Source organism: Lactuca sativa, chromosome 5 (assembly GCF_002870075.4).
Source record: "Lactuca sativa cultivar Salinas chromosome 5, Lsat_Salinas_v11, whole genome shotgun sequence".
Lineage (NCBI taxonomy): Eukaryota > Viridiplantae > Streptophyta > Magnoliopsida > Asterales > Asteraceae > Lactuca > Lactuca sativa.
Window position 1 is genome coordinate 94478871 of NC_056627.2, and position 16566 is coordinate 94495436.

Genomic DNA, 16566 nt, shown 5'->3' on the forward strand with positions numbered 1-16566 from the left:
ACCTCCATATACCACATAATCATGTTTCAAATCTGTGTCTTGTCTTCAACTTCATTCCTCTTGCAGTTGTTGACTCGAATAAGAAGATTTATATTTTGAGCAGTCATATAACTCTCCAAATCACATACTTGAAACTAGAATTTTGTCAACTTCTCATTCTTGTTCTTCCCTTGAAATACGACCCAAAAGGTTGATGTATAATCTCTCCATATTAAAACTTGTCAATGTTAGGCTACCCCTTCAGTAAAGATTGAGGAACTTTGGAAGGCTTATTAACAGCTATAGCAAGCTCAATATCAGTAATTGTGTCACACCCCCAAACCAAGGATGGCGGAAACGTTCAGGGGTGGATGACTTCATGTATAGTATCACAACAACGATTATAATAGTGCTCAAAGTAAATACAACCAATCATAAATATAATCAGAAAATAATTACATGGTTTCAAGTGTTACATATTTCAATGATTGATTACAACATGATATAAAAATAGTTGTTCAACGCTGTAGCGTTCCATCCTCAAAAGCTTGTGGTTACCTGAATTCGTTGATTTCCTAAGAATACAAGTAGTTTTGAAAAAGTGTCAACAATAAAGTTGGTGAGTTCATAAGCTTTTTAGATGAAGATTTTGGAAACCAATCTTTATAATGAGTTGTGTGTTACCAAGAAAAATCCAATATTTTTCTTACAAGAGTGATGTGTAGTCTTAAATACTAAGACCGAAATGTACAAGTAATATCCATACTTATTGATATAAAAGGTGATTTTAAATCGACATAAAACCCTTTTTGTTTTGAGAAAATCCCCGTAAACTTTATGTGTTGTTAACTCCTTATGTGAGTCGTTATAACCATACTATGACTAATGAACCTGCCACGACGTTTCTCAGGCGTTGAAAAAGATAATGACACTTGTCACCTCAGACCTGCCGGTCTAGCTGTTGCATGCAACTCAGGTGTGGGTTTGTTAGACCCAATATAGATCTATACACAACTATCACGTTCTCCCTACAAGAGACTCTGGTTATAACCACCAGGAATTTTAACATGTACTCTAGGAGTACCGAGAAGAATGTGTCACAATTTACGTTAACAAGTTTAAGTGTAGTGTGCGTGAGTGTAAAACCTTTTTTCCATGGGAATAAAACCTTCCTACATGTGTTTGTTGTGTTAATGGAAACACGTTATAATGTATATGAAACATAAACTATACTTACCATAGTTTATCATAAATGTTTGTAATGTATACGAAACATAAACTCTACCTATTATAGCTTATCAAAAATGTTTTGTAATGGTAGAAATCCTTTTTAAATATGATGTAAACCTTTGTAATGAGGTAAAAGACATGTAATATAACCAACATGTATTTATATATGATAATGCACACCTTTCTCAGCAAGTTACAAGGTGTAAATGAGTTATCAATAATTTGCTAGTGTTATCTTTTATGTTCCTGTTCTTGGAATAATTATAGGAAAATCATATGGAGTCGAAAACTAAATCCGTAAACTCTGAGAGTTTAGAAAATGTGTCTAGTTTGTTCATAAATTTTATTGTGATTTTTAGTGACCTCAAACTTGTGTGAAAAAGTCCATAATCACAGACTGGTCCGGATTTGTTCTTGAAATGATAGGCAGTTTTGTAAAAATCACCATAAATTGTAGAAAAATCGTATGGAGATGTGCAAGTAGTCATTTTAAAGTTATAAACCTGAACTATTCTCACCTAATACAATATTGAAAACTAAAATGTTTAAGTTGACCAAAACAGTCTGTGAATGGAGTTAAACTTTTCTGATGAAAGTTGTTGGATGAGTTTAGTTGTGTTCTTGTTTTAACTTGTATTCCCCCCCCCCCCCCCTTTAAAACTTAAGAAAACATGAAAAGATAGGGGTATGAACTCACCTTTAGTGATTTCCTTAGATGTATGCTGAAGAGAAAGGGTTTCTAAGTCAAGAACACTTGATAGAAGCTTGGAGAGTTGAAGATCTAAGAACAATTATGGTGACATTTGTTATGAGACATTCATAAGTTGAGTGATGGAGTAAAGAATGTTCAATGTAGGATGAGAATACTTACTGAATGACCAAAACCCTAAAAATATATAAATTCATCATATATTAATCGTTTTCCGTATTGGTATTCGAAAAAAAAAATTACATAAAATATACACCATATTCACATATAAACAAAATGAAAATATGCATATATGCACATTAATGTACAGAAAAAAATATCTTAATAAGTTAGGACACTGCTATAGAATGTGATTTTTTGAAGAAAAGTAATTTAAAACAAATGTTTTTCTACTTCTATCCACATATGTGCATATGGTGCACATTTTACGTTATATGCAAAAAAACAAAATAAATAAATAAATAAATAAAATCGAATATAAGTGTGGTTGGATGTTAAAAATGATGAATTTGAATATTTCTTGTTATTTTTTTCGATAGAAAATAAACTCAAAATAAAAAGTTTTTACAAATAATGTTCGTGTGATGCACATGTTATAGATTTTTTTTCGAATGTCAATATAGAAAGAGGTTAAAAATGATGAATTTAAATATTTTTATTTATTTTTTTCATTATAAGATAATGTCTAAAATAAGAGTTGAAAAGGTGATCCTACGATCGTAAAAAAGTTAGTGATCCTAATATATATATATATATATATATATATATATATATAAGTTCAAATGTTTCTAACAAGTATTGTGTGCCTCTAACAACCAATCAGAATTAAGAAAAAATAAATTCAATAATAAATCATAAAAGGGTATAAGAGTAATCTTAGCTATGATAAATATGGTAAATATTAAAATCATTAATAACCGTTAAACACGGAAATTCTGTTAATAAACACTACAAAATCATAAAACAGATCCCTTTATTCGACATCCTCCTTTTCTAACCCTAACCCACCTTCGATTCTCCCTATTTCTCTTAAAATCATCGTGCAGAACCACCATCATCTTGTTATCTGTTCATAGGCCCCGAAAACCATTCTCCTCTTCTTATTTCGACACCACTAGAGCAGTAGCACCACCCCACACCTTCGTCGAACCACCAACTTAATGAATCGGAGAACCACTAGCTGCGAAATTTCTAGGGAGGTTCGAAAACCCTCTGGTAGAAGGTGAGAACTTTTGTGAGTTTTTTCGTTGTTTCAAATTTTGCCAACTTCATCTGTATCTATGTGCAAGTTCCAAATAATTTCACAATTCGTTGGATGAAATTGGATTAAACAGTCTGTCTAATAATCAGTGAGTTAATTTTGGATTAATTGTTGTGTTTGTTCCTTTTTCTTCTATTATGTTACTCTTATGCGCATAATTTAGTGTATCACAATCTCGTTCCTGATTGTTTAATTCATATGGACATTATACATTTTGTTAATGTAAACACCTTCAGCAATTTCATTTACAAACAATTTGGTTTATTCTTATAAAATTTTAGCATTTATATATTGATAATGCCTTCTAATAGAATTTCACTGTAGCATTCTAATAGAATTTTATTGTTGCATTATAATAGAATTTTACTATTTATATGTTGGAAGAATTTTTAGTTGATAAGTGTGCATTCTAATAGAATTTTACTATTGCATTCTAATAGATATATTCTGCCAGAATGTATTCTATGTATTATGTCATATTCTATGTATTCTACCAGAATATATAAAGTGATAGTTAATTGCAAGCAACATGTTTTTAACAATTATTAGTTTTTTGTTGTATTTATGATAGAAATAGCTAGAAGAATGTGTTGAAGACCTAATATGAATAACTTGAAGAATGAATAAAGTTTGATCATACTCACAATTTAAGAATGTCGTTATTTTTTTAAGAATTTTATTCATTTTTGTTGATATTCTTCTAGAATATATATAATTATATTAAAATGTATAAGACTTTTAGTCTGTAAGAATATGTATGAATTTGTATTTAAGTTTGGATGTATAATAATATATTAGAATGTTGTTATTTTTCAACCACGGATTCAAGAAATTTTTTATTCTTCAATAATATTCTAATAGAATAAAATTTTGAAAGAGCATCATTCTAACAAAAAATATATTATGACAGAATAAAATCGGTTATATTTATAAATTACGTTAGAATTAAAATTGAATTAATTAAAAAAATTCAGATTTTTAAAATTATGAGAATTAATTATCCCTAAAAATCCAAAATTTTCCTTTTATAATTGTAGTTAATTGTCCAAAATACTCTTTTGCTAAAATTTGTGTAATTATATGGTCCATGTTATACTATTGTAATATTATGCACTCTCAAATCACCTCCATTGATTAATTTCATCAATTGGTCTAGATCTATACATTCTAACATCTAATAGTTAGTAAAAACAAAATATATATATATATATATATATATATATATATATATATATATATATATATATATATATATATATATATATATATATAAAGAGAGAGAGAGAGAGAGAGAGAGAGAGAGAGAGTAACAACCATAACTTTGGGAGGGCCTCTACATTAAAAAAATGGCCCAAAAACTAATAAATAAAGAAGATAATTTGTTGGGACTCTACGGTTAAAAAAAATTCGCCCAAAATCTAATAAATAAAGAAGAGCATCTTTTCCTTTTTTTTGAAACTACAAATAGCATTAAAAAAGCACTCGCAAGCAGGAAGCTAAAACAAGGAAAAGTACAAAACAGAACAATACAAGTGAAAGAAAAACTATAGAGGAACAAAATTCACAATGCAAGGTGATAGAAAGGTGAAATGTACGCCGCCTAGGTTGCTTCTGTGCTTATACCAGAAATAAGAAGGGGAGATAATGTTGTCCGCGGTTCTTGTTTGAGGTGCTCCAATTTTGTTAAAAGACTTGGCGTTTCTGACCAACCAAATATTCCACAGGAGGCAGTAAAATACCAAGCTTAGGATCCCTTTCTTTCTATGGCAATTCCCCCAAACAGCTGCATAATCAATGAACTCCCTAACATTTGAAAATCTTCTATTTTGAATCCCACACCATTTAAGAATCCATTCTTGCACTTCCTTAGAATAATCGCAGGTAATTAGAAGATGGTCTGAACATTCTTTCTCCTTATTACCTCTGGTCACCAAAGCGTCTGCCACGGGGATTCTACCCAGAGAGGCTCTCCAAATAAAGCATCGTACTTTTAATGGGATCAATTTTGACCAAAAAATGGGATGCCCTTTATATTTAATCAGTTTTGACACCAAAAAGCTCCTCATGGAACTGACCGTATACTCCCCACTAGAGTTTAGATTGAATCTGAACCCATACTTAGAAAGTATCACATTAGATTTTCTAACCGCATCTTTTCCTTTAGCCATAAAAATGTAATATATTTTTTCATTTAATTTTGTTGTGTATCAATGCTACAGTTTGGTCAAAGTCAATGAAGTGAACACAATTAAATGTGAGTGAATTAAACAAAACAGAACACCATTTACAACAGTGAACTTTAACCGGACAAAGGTATCATAGCTACTTCAGTTATTTGAAAAATGTAATGACTGATCAATAATCAATTGTCCAAACAAGACACTTAAATTTTGGTACACTTTGTGCAGAAAATGTAAGCATGATAAAATTACGAAGTACATTGCCTATATTTGTAAAAATAGTAAAATACATAGCTAATTTCTGCACTCTACCTTCTCTTTTTTACTTTTAACGCTGGCAATTGGAACAAGCACCGGCCATCTTGGTAATACAAACGGGATTGCAAAATACGATGAAATGAATTGACCAATCGGTTTAGAAGCAACATCCAGCCTTCTATTCAGAATATTATACGAAACAATACGCCCAGGCTCCATGCAATACATATACACAACATTTGGATTTAACGGATGAAACGATAAAGGAGTAAACCATCCGTACCGAGACAGCCAATTACTCAATTCCAGATCGTTAGAATGAAGATCGCTACGTCTCACTCTAAACTCACAACACCATTCTCCTTTCTCATAATCCTTCATAGACCACATGCTGAACAAATAGAACTGCTTGCGACCATGAGCCACCTCGAAATAACGAAGGGTCCCTTGGCTCTCCCCACATAACTGTAAAGTTCCAATGTCGTTTTCCTCACTCTGGAAATCTCTGTCATCTGGGAATGAAATTAGGCGAACACATTTTGGATCTTTGTAAGGATCAAACGCAAGCATGACATGAATCCCCTTATCATTAATAACTTGCCAATGGAGAGCCCCGTAACAATAGATTGAGCCTTCGACCCGTTCCCACAATTTGATAGAAATCGGGCAAGGTAGCTTGTTGCCGATCCATTTGCCCGTTTGGGATGAAAAAATCTCTAAATTGAGATAATTCGATTTAAAATGTTTTAACCTCACAACTATATAACTAGTAAGCATATGATCTTCATTAACCCTAGTAATAAGCCCTTCCTTGAAGAACTCGTGATACTTGGGTCCACGTCTAGGTAAAGTGATCCATTGTCGAGTGAGTGGATCACAGATGTAGTAATCAAATGGTGTTGGCGAACGCCAGCAACACAGAACCAAACCATTACTCATAGATAAAACCCTAAACTGATCGTATATAGTAATTGTTCTTCAGGGGTAGAAAGAAAAAGAACAGAGAATTCGGACGAACTCTGGATTTCAGTACCAAGACGATTAACAAACTCCTTGAAGTTCGGTAGCCAAGTGTACCTATACAAGATTCTGAGAGGCAGAAGGAAGGGTGAGAAATTAGGGTTTGCCAATGCTTGCACACACTTTTAAAACTAAAAATAGATTTCACGGGTAATCTAGCAAGAATTTCAATAAGCAACGAATCAGGAAAGTTTCGAATATCATACCAAAACAATTCTTTTGTGTTTCTGGAAATATTGGTACGTAGAAGTTGCTGCAAAATTTGGTTCTCATCGCCATCATCGTTGAGTTGATTGCTTGAATTGCTGTTATCGTCGTCTTCCATGCACATCTGTGAAATAGATTTTCGTATGTTTAATAGATTTTACAATATTTGAGTTGATATGAGTTTTAATAGGGATATTCAATGGATTGCACAAGACTCCATTAATCAACCGACTTGATTTAATGGGCTATTTTAACTAGGTTATAACCTTGGAAACTACGGGTAAGGACGAAAAATAATATTGATAATTAAAAATGGTAATACAAAATCAAAAACTTATAAAATTTCATCCTTATTTTTACACGAACATACATGTTTAAATTGCATAATTTTTTTAAATGAAGATGATACCCACAATTAATGGCGTAGCAAAACAAAAAACAAAATAAACCTAAACAATAACACTTGAATTAGAAAATATAAATGGTGCATTATAAAACAACTTGTTGGGTCTTATAGTTTGTTAAACATAAAATCTACATTACAATTAGAGATATACTTAACAAATACAAATAATTGTATAATTTTTAAATTTCTGTATAACCAAAAACATAAAAGTAAGAAAAAAAAAAACAATGTTTCGTAATTATATTGTAAATTTGCTAGTATATTGCAAAATGAAAATCTTCCTTTGTAAAATATTAATGTTAAAAAGTAAGTTATTTTGGAGTCGTATAAGTAAAAAATAATTAAGAAAATCATGACTTAAGACCTTCTAACAAAGTATTTCATTTTGCAAAATTTGATTACTAAAAGGAATGAAATTTTATTGCAAAAATACAATGTTTTATCATAAATTGTACACTTCTTTATAAGTGTAATAATAAATTTGTAAAGTATTCTTTATATAGGTTTTTCTAAGTAAAGCTTTACGGTTAATGGTGTATTTATATAAATAAAAAATTATAGTTTGCTTTTTATTCCATTAGAGATCTACCACAACGCAACATGAATAGGTTTGATTTTTTTTTTTTTTCGTTTGCACACTTATGAGTCATGACCAACAAAATTCATATTAAGTATACACCAAAAACCACCTAAACACTCAAAAAGAGCTTGTTATTTTCAGATTTACCCTAAAAAAATCAAATTCTTTTTACTATATAATGACAAAATCACAACATAAAAGAACTGTCCCAAACAAATTTGTATTTAAATGATTTCTAACATAATATTTTGCAATTGGATACAACCAGAATGAAAAATAAATAGGTACAAAAATTGTTACCAAACTTATGTTAAAAAATTCAAGCCATTTGAAAGGAAGTACAATTGATGGGATAAGCAGAAATATTAGATAGTTGAGAAAACAATCATTTCCATATGCCTCAAGCAAATGTTATGACCGAGTTATTATAGATGTTCACCTTTCATACACACTTTTATTAAATAATTAGCATATTTATACAAATAAGAAAGATGCAATAAATATTTACAATTTATAATATTTACTCACAAGCTAAAGTATAATGTTACACGGGTAACATAATGGAAGTACATTACTAATATGGGCAAAAAAACAAAGTAAAAGTACATTGCTAATATTCATATATAAACATATAATACCAACGGCTAAATAGTTTTCAAAATAAGAGAAACAATCCAAACGTTTCAAGATGTTACTAAGATAAACAACCAAAAATATGCAGCCACAACAGTCAACATAATTATGTTCAAATTATATTGTTTAAATCGGTTCCCATGCAAATAAACTACTTAGAGACATAACAAACCAGGAAAACATACTTATTGGATAACTAACAACAAAAGTGTGAGCTTTTCAGGAGATAACCATGAGAGATAAGTAAAAGTTGCAGCTGTCAATTATATTATCTAAATTGAACATTCAGGTTATTCAGGTTATTGAATGAATCAAAGCACAATCAAATTTCACAAACATCCAACTCCAATAAAGAAGAAATACTTTTAGCAGATAATACAAAACAAACAGAGTAAATTTAACAAAACCAGAATGATTCCATTCCCTGTTTATATTGCATAATTAGTAACCCTTACCCTTGCATCAGAAAGGAGGGGAAAAAATACAAAAAATGATTTCTCAGTTCCTCTTTAAGCCACATTCCACATAAATCAATGTTCGAAGTTATTATGCCCGAAAAAATTAGATCTATCAAAAAATATATATCTTCACCTAAACTCATGTCTTAAATCTAACAAATATAGTTAGAAATCATGGAACGTAGATCCAATTTTCACAAATATCACAAGGAAAAACACATGTTAGGTAAGGGCAATATGGGAAAGTAAGAAAAACGTACATTCTTATAAACAACTTCTTAGACAGGAAAACATATATAGGGCCCAAATGCATTAATAATAATAATAATAATTGATTATTATAAAGTAGATTGGTGTTTGTTGTATTTACCCGATACATGGCTTAAATGCATTAAATAACGTTGGAGTTTCTATTTACCCTCTTACCTAACACACACAAAAGTTAAGTTTCAAAAAAAAAAAAAAAAAAAAACCAAAATTTCATACAAAATAATATGCGATCTTATGAAGTAGGTTGCTATTTATCGCATTAAATATAATTATGTTGTTGAGCCAATATGGAAGATTTTGATTTTAGGCACATCTTAGGTAAGGGTATTATAGGAAATTCATTAATTAAAGAGCATGATTGACAATCGAAGGGTATTTTTGGCAAATTTGATTATATGTGTAAAAGTATATTTTTATTTATTGCATTTGACGAATTCATGCTTTAAATGCACTAAATAGCATTATACTTTATTGAATTAATCAAAATTAAAAGTAGTTTTATTAGTGAAAACGACCATTTTTATCTTTATGGTCACTTTGACCATTTTTGCTAATTACAAATTCTTTAATTTTGTTCATTTGTTTCGCTTTAAACCAAACAAAAAAAAAACATTAATTATAATCATAAGAAAAACCAAAATAGATTCTTCAGAAATGGTCATTTAGTGATTTTTGACCAGTTTTGGATGTTCTTTTTGCATCTAATAGCATTCTACTTATTATTATTATTATTATTATTATTATTATTATTATTATTATTATTGGTATAGGGAAAAAATGTTACTAATGATGTCCATGGTTAAATAAGTTAACATAAATGGTCCCTGGTTAAGTAAATATACAAAAAATGGCCCTTTTGGACTTGTTGGTAAATTTGACCATTTTTGTTCTTTTTTGTCATTTGGATGAGTTAAAAATGTAAAAAACATAGATCCAATTTTCACAAAAATAGACCCATATAACAAATAGATTTCAAATGTTAATATTGGTCAGGCAACATCAAGGGAGAAGATGATCATCTGGATAAAGCTTTCAGAGTTAGTCCCATATAACACCCATCAATTTCGTTTGTCCAAAACAATAGCTTAGACTTCATTTGCGTAGTTGCATGCTTGCCGGAATAAGTTGTAAACACTGCTTATAAGAACAAAAAAACCAAGAATAATAAAATTATATTGGACATTAACAGCTAATAGCAAAATTTTCGTTCAATTTAAGAAAAAAAATTATATTGGGCATTAACAGCTAATAGCAATGCATACTTGATAGTTTATGCTTTGGTTTACCTCCTGCCTAATAAGAACTATTAATCAACACAAATGAGGAGCAATAAAGTGAAACTTATAATGATAATAGCCCTAACAAATAAGCAAGATCATTGATAACAAAACTATGCCCTATGACGGCTCTATAAACTTGAAAATACAGTTTATTATAGAAAAAGAAGCAAATAAACAGAAATAAAATATTCCACCTAGAAATAGGAATAAAATTAAACTCAAACTATGGTGATTATATTTATTATACATACTAATAATGTACTGAAGAACAACTTATTATAGTAAGATACTTTTTTAGCGTTAAACTCGAATATAATTAACAAATTACTTGTTTTAGTTTTCCAACAGTAGTGTTTTTTGGAACAGGAGTGTTTTTTTGAAAAATAAATATTTTATAATTAACAAATTACTTTTTATAACAATAATAATTTGTTAATATTAAATAAAAGTAATTTGGAAAACAAATTACTTGTTTTATTTGTTTATTTAAATAAAAGTTGTTAAATTCACATAAAATCATTTTTTACATTAAATAACAGAGTGACATGATCAAGCCCACCATTAAGTACTTCACTACCCTTAAAAACATCCTCCATCTTATTTTTGGTTTCCTTGCATCTGATGGCTCAGTAAACAACAGTGTCACACCTACCTGAAAAAAATTGTCAATTAAACCATTATTTATCATATTAATTTAGTTTCTTGAAAATCTATTTCTACTATCTATTATCTATATGAAACAGAGAGGAAAGAAGTGAACAAAAGACTCACTCACCCTTAACTCGATTGGTGTCGCCTGCAAGCTTTCCAGACAACTCAAAAAAGGCTATTGCTGCAATAGTTATCAAGAAATAGATAATGAGGATAAGCAGATAAACAAGGAATATGGAAGGGACAAAAAACTCAAAAACATATATGGTGCTTCTTTTGTTCCCAAAAACTTATCATATGTACACCATTCCAATAAAGAAAAGGAAGAAAAAAATTTGTACTCATCAGGTCCTTATTATCTAAAACTGAAAGAAAATATGAACCACTACAAAGTGAAACTAACAACTAAAAATCAAAGGCATCTTCATCCCAAATATATGTCCTATCACCAAGTATTATTGCATATTAATGTCACTTTATCGACAAATTTCACAAAAAGATCCAAGAGAAGAATTATAAAGTGAAACAAATTTGTTAAAACCGATTTCATCACTATAAACCAAAAACTCTAGAAACAATATATGCAAGGATGGATGAGTAATAGCATTCTACCTGATAGAATTCGATTGCCCTTATTCAAACTTCTTTCATTCCTTTTTTGTTGATCTTCATGTAGTTATGAAAACTGTTTTTTAAACCTAAAAGAAACCATAGATGAGATTTTGAAAGAAAACTAAATTCCAAGGTGTGGTTGATTGTAAAAGGAAAGGAATTGTCCTGAATCTGGAAAATACCATGTACTTTATGAGCACCTCATCAGTAACTTTGTGATATTTTCTAAAAAAATGGAAGGGAAAAAAATACAGATTACAACATAACTTTGTGAAGTTCACCAGTTCCACCATCAGTGAAATCCTTTCAGAGACAATCACCATGAGGCACCATCATTTGTACTGGTTCTTTATCCATTTCTATCTGCAGAAATGGAATCCAACAAATCAAAAGTAAAAAAACCGAGTATAAGGAAGAGATTTAATTAATTTGCATCTAAATGGATGAAATAAGAAGTTGATTGAGCCAACTTTTGTGTAATCAGATGAAAAAATACCTTCTTTTTTCAGGTTAATTCTCGGTACATCTTGAAGTTCTCCGATCTAAAATAACTATATCCCTTAATCTTATATTACGATTTAATCTAAAACAAAGGAAACATAAAAATCAAGAATGGGTAAATTCACATCAATCATGAATATGCTCAAAACCTATTTCGTCTTAAGTGTGTATGTATCTATGAGAGCTCCGACCTTCACACAACCTCCGATCGATTTAACTAATTTTCAATGGATCCATCTGAATCGAGACTTTATGTAAGACAATGTAAGCTTGATAATTAAAATAATGGTGGAAAGGGAATGATATACAGATAACATCTCCGATTTAAGGAGAGGTTGAAGAAAAAGTGACGATCCAACTGAAATTGGGGATGGAGATTGAGTATGAATAATTGATATTGAAGAACAGAGAAAAAAGTAAGTTACGGAATTCATTTGGAAATACAACCAGGTTCCTAAATTAAAGGCATTTGAGATGATCGGGTCAATTAGAAATCGGCAAGATCTAAGGAGATCAACAATTGGGATTACAGGAATTCAAAACCATATACGTATTCAACAACAGGGGCATAAGCGGAAATTCACTTGCATAAAATAGGCGGGATAATTCGATTAGGGAGGGCTAAATGACTGCCACGTGGCGAAAATGCTTTTATTTATTAGATTAGGGGATACGTGGGCTTTTTATTTTCTAAATCAAATAATATATTGGTCTTTGGCCTAACGTTAACGTGTGACTTTTTCAAATGAGAGGTTATGACTTCAAGACTTTTAGAAAACATAGATTGTATTTAGGAGTAGTTTAGGTTTAGTTAGTTTGTCCGTTAAAAAATAATAATAATAATAATAATATATTAATTATTTTTTTAAAAGAAAATATGTAGGTCCCATCTATAAAATTACCTTTGAAACCTTAGAATCCTCTCATGTTCTTGAAAAATTATATTTGAGAAGGAAAAATAATTATTTTAGATGGTGAGACTTGAGACTTGGTTGTTAATAAAAACTTACTTACCACCTGTTCCAACCAATGAAAAACTAAAGTGAGATTATTATATTTGTTTTTTTTTTTTTTTTGCTTTTTTTTTACAATCACCTTTTGTGGTAATAAAAGCTTTGGACTTTGATGTGTACCAATTTTGATTTTTTATAAACATTTTCTTTGTACATCGAATAAGGACCAAGTAAAGATATAAATAGACCGAGTCGAACTAAATGTGAGCTTACCCAAGCTCGGCTCCTTCTAAACAAGCCTAGACTCGGCTCAAGTTCGTTTACGATTTTTAAGTTTGTTTATGAATTATAAAGAAATCGAACTAAGGAGCTTTCATAGCCACAGTTACTTTTATGTATTTTGAAATCTATAGTATAAAGAAAAAATACTTTATACTTAGGAAGCATAGTTAAATTAAATTAACTGATTAGCTTTTTCTTCGGAATAATATCAATTTTTACCCATCTATTTATATAAGGGAGATGATATATACACGAAATATTTCTCCCGTCCACATAAAATATTATGCATTTATTATCATACCCTCAACTTTAATTTCTAGATATTGAAGAGAAAAAATCACAAGTTTGGAAACTCCAAACACGCATGAAGCATGATTGAACAACCCTTCTTTCTCCTTTGGTGCTTTTTTTTCAACCGGTCCAACAATGTAACGTCTCCAAAATAATGGCATAAAATTTTCGTTTTTAGATTTAAAATAATAGTCGATACATGTCATTTCCATAAAACCAAGGTAATCAAAATTTTATCGAAACACTATCAAATAAGAGTAATTCACAAAATGCGGAAACCATTTGGTGTGTGCTCTACAATCATCCCGAGCTCTTCCATTTGAAAACCGAAGTACCTGAAACATAAACTGAAAATCGTAAGCACAAAAATTAATGAGTTCCCCAAGTTACCACATATCATACACATACAAATAAACACACAATGGGCCCCACCCTATCAACGGGCCGCGCCCGGCATCGAGCCCCGCTCGGTAATAGATTGGGCCCTACCCAGCATACATATAACATATATCAAGTAAACATATACACATGCAATAATCACAAAGATACATAGCATACAAAATGGTCATTAGACCCGGCCCGACATCGGATTGTACCCGATAATCATAAAAACACATACAAATAACTAGCATACTGTCTACTCATCAGGCTCCGCCTGGCATCAGACCCGTCCGACATCGAGCCCCGGTAACCCGAACACACCCAGTAACCAAACTGACCCATGAATCTAAGACCGACCCATGAACCCGCGAACCTGTATAACTAAACAAGTTATGTGGTTTGGGTTGGTTTGTGTTGATGTTTCAAACCCGCCAAGTTAAATACAAATATGAGTTGGTTTCAGTAGATTCATTCCAACCCGTAACCCGCTAACCTGAACCCAACCTAATTAGCACCCTAATTCTTTTGTCGATTTTGATTAGGTTTGACCTGAAATCTAGAAATTGGTATTCTCTTTTGTCCGTATTTCTAGTTGTACATTTTTATTTCTCATTTTTTAGTATTTTCTTTTTTTCTTCTATCTATAGCAACCTAAATGATATCCAAGTGTTAAATGCTAAAAAAAAACAGCCGTTATTTCATATGTGGAGTTACTGTTATAATTTTCACTTGGCTGCTATTTTAGACTAAATTACATAAACATGTTGCATCTCCATCACAATTGAATTCAAATTGGGTTTTTGAGAAATGGATCACGAGGGCTTTGTTTTGGTTATTAAAATATAGGGAAAATGACGTATAGGCCCTATAATGTTTCTAGGGTTGACCCATTTAGCCAGTTAACTTATTTTGTGGCTTAATAAGGGAACGAATTATTTGTTACCTAACAATATAGTCCCTTTTACCTATTGTAGCCGGTTAACGTTGCCACATAAACCTAGCCTAACACGTAAGCGATGACATGGCAAGAAGTTAAATCGTCCAAGAACGGCAACGTCGTCGTATTGAAGGCGAATCGTAAGGAGCAAGGATCGACAGTTCTAGCGCCTCCATATAAAATGAAGACTTCGTTGACCTAAAAGGGCACATCTGCAAACTTCATTACCCCAATCTCGTCTCTGAGTTTACTCCAAAATGGCTTCGAGCGGACGTGCAGAACACAGCTGGTCTCCAAATTACGGCCGTCACATGGATGAGAATCATTCGAATGGTGTAACCAACGAAGACATGGCCATCAGTCTACTGCAAACCCAGATGGAACTGTCTCTTATACGGGAGGACTTCCAAGACCAGTTGCGTGAGCTCCGTCAGGCAGTTAATCGACACTTAGATGCCATGAACCTTGAGGTCGATGACGTTCGCGCTGGTCAGATGGATATCTCACATATGGTTGTTGATCTTAAAAATCATCTCGTTTCTCTACAAGGAGCATATGTGAAGATGGTCTTCAAGGACAACAAACGTAAGAAGCTGATGTCTTGTGTTGGGATTTTTGGTGTTGTTTGTGCGTCTGTTGTGACGTATTTGGTGTTTAAGTAAAAAAATGTTGTGTAGGTTGAAGCATTTCACTCCTAGGTTTGTGTTTTGGTGTGTTGCCTATGTTGTTTAGTGTCAATATTAGTAGTAGATTTTGTGTGGGTTACTGGTATTAGTTTGTGATGTTGGTCTGTAGATTTGGTGGTGGTGTTGCTGGGCTGCTGATTTGTCATCGTTTTTTGATGAAGTTTTTTGTCGATGATCTCTGTAATAGGTTATTGAATAGCAGAAAGCAATGTAAACAAACCCATGGGTGAAATGTGTTTTAATATGTTATTATTAAAAAAACGAATTTGTCTTTCACCTATATCTGTATGTGTGCATGAAAGAAAGAAACATTTGGGTATTATATATGTTTCATCGACTGGGACGGTACCACAAGACAAAGCAAAATGAATTTACCTTCTTTATGCGCATAGACAGGGACCACAAGTGGTGCAGTTTGGGAAAAGGGACAAAAAATACGATTGAACCATATCTGCTTGTCTGCAAACCTTTTTTGGAAAAAAAAGGGAATAAAGTTTTCTAAAGATATCCTTTTCATGTTGAATGGATTAAGTCACAAGTCCCCTGTTTTTTACAATGACTTAATTACCCCTGCATGAAAAATGGTCAATTTACTTTGTAATGACTTAATTACCCCTGCATCCAAAATGGCCAATTTACTTTGTAATGACTTAATTACCCCCACATCCAAAAATCGTTTTAATTTCTAATGATTAAAATGCCCTCACATCCAAAATGTTAAATTTAATTTCTAATGACTAAAATGCCCCCACAACCAAAATGGTCAATTTAAATAGTAATAACTCAAATACCCCCACATCA

At 31.4% G+C, this 16566-nt stretch overlaps 1 protein-coding gene and 1 long non-coding RNA gene across 4 annotated transcripts; both read right to left on the reverse strand.

Moving 5' to 3' along the window:
* Window positions 1-5510: 5510 nt before the first annotated feature.
* LOC111916135 (putative F-box protein At3g23970) lies at window positions 5511-7048 on the reverse strand. The gene is made up of 2 exons (XM_023911767.2): window positions 6844-7048; window positions 5511-6706 (listed from the first exon to the last, which is right to left on the reverse strand). Exon 2 carries the CDS (start codon window positions 6554-6556, stop codon window positions 5654-5656), a length of 903 nt encoding a protein of 300 aa, XP_023767535.1. The 5' UTR covers window positions 6557-6706; window positions 6844-7048; the 3' UTR covers window positions 5511-5653.
* A 3005-nt stretch (window positions 7049-10053) lies between these two features.
* LOC111916136 (uncharacterized) lies at window positions 10054-12775 on the reverse strand. 3 transcript variants are annotated; one of them, XR_006192284.2, is made up of 6 exons: window positions 12385-12775; window positions 12231-12276; window positions 11735-12097; window positions 11247-11303; window positions 11031-11123; window positions 10054-10325 (listed from the first exon to the last, which is right to left on the reverse strand). It is a non-coding gene; the product is annotated as an uncharacterized LOC111916136 (long non-coding RNA). The 3 variants fall into 3 exon arrangements; XR_002858412.3 differs by having other exon boundaries at window positions 12231-12774; XR_008224312.1 differs by lacking the exon at window positions 10054-10325 and having other exon boundaries at window positions 10924-11123; window positions 12231-12317; window positions 12427-12775.
* Between the last annotated feature and the right edge of the window lie 3791 nt (window positions 12776-16566).

Coding starts and splice junctions, on each gene's coding strand:
- LOC111916135 (XM_023911767.2), bottom strand. CDS start 6,556: ATGAGTAATGGTTTGGTTCTGTGTTGCTGGCGTTCGCCAACACCATTT.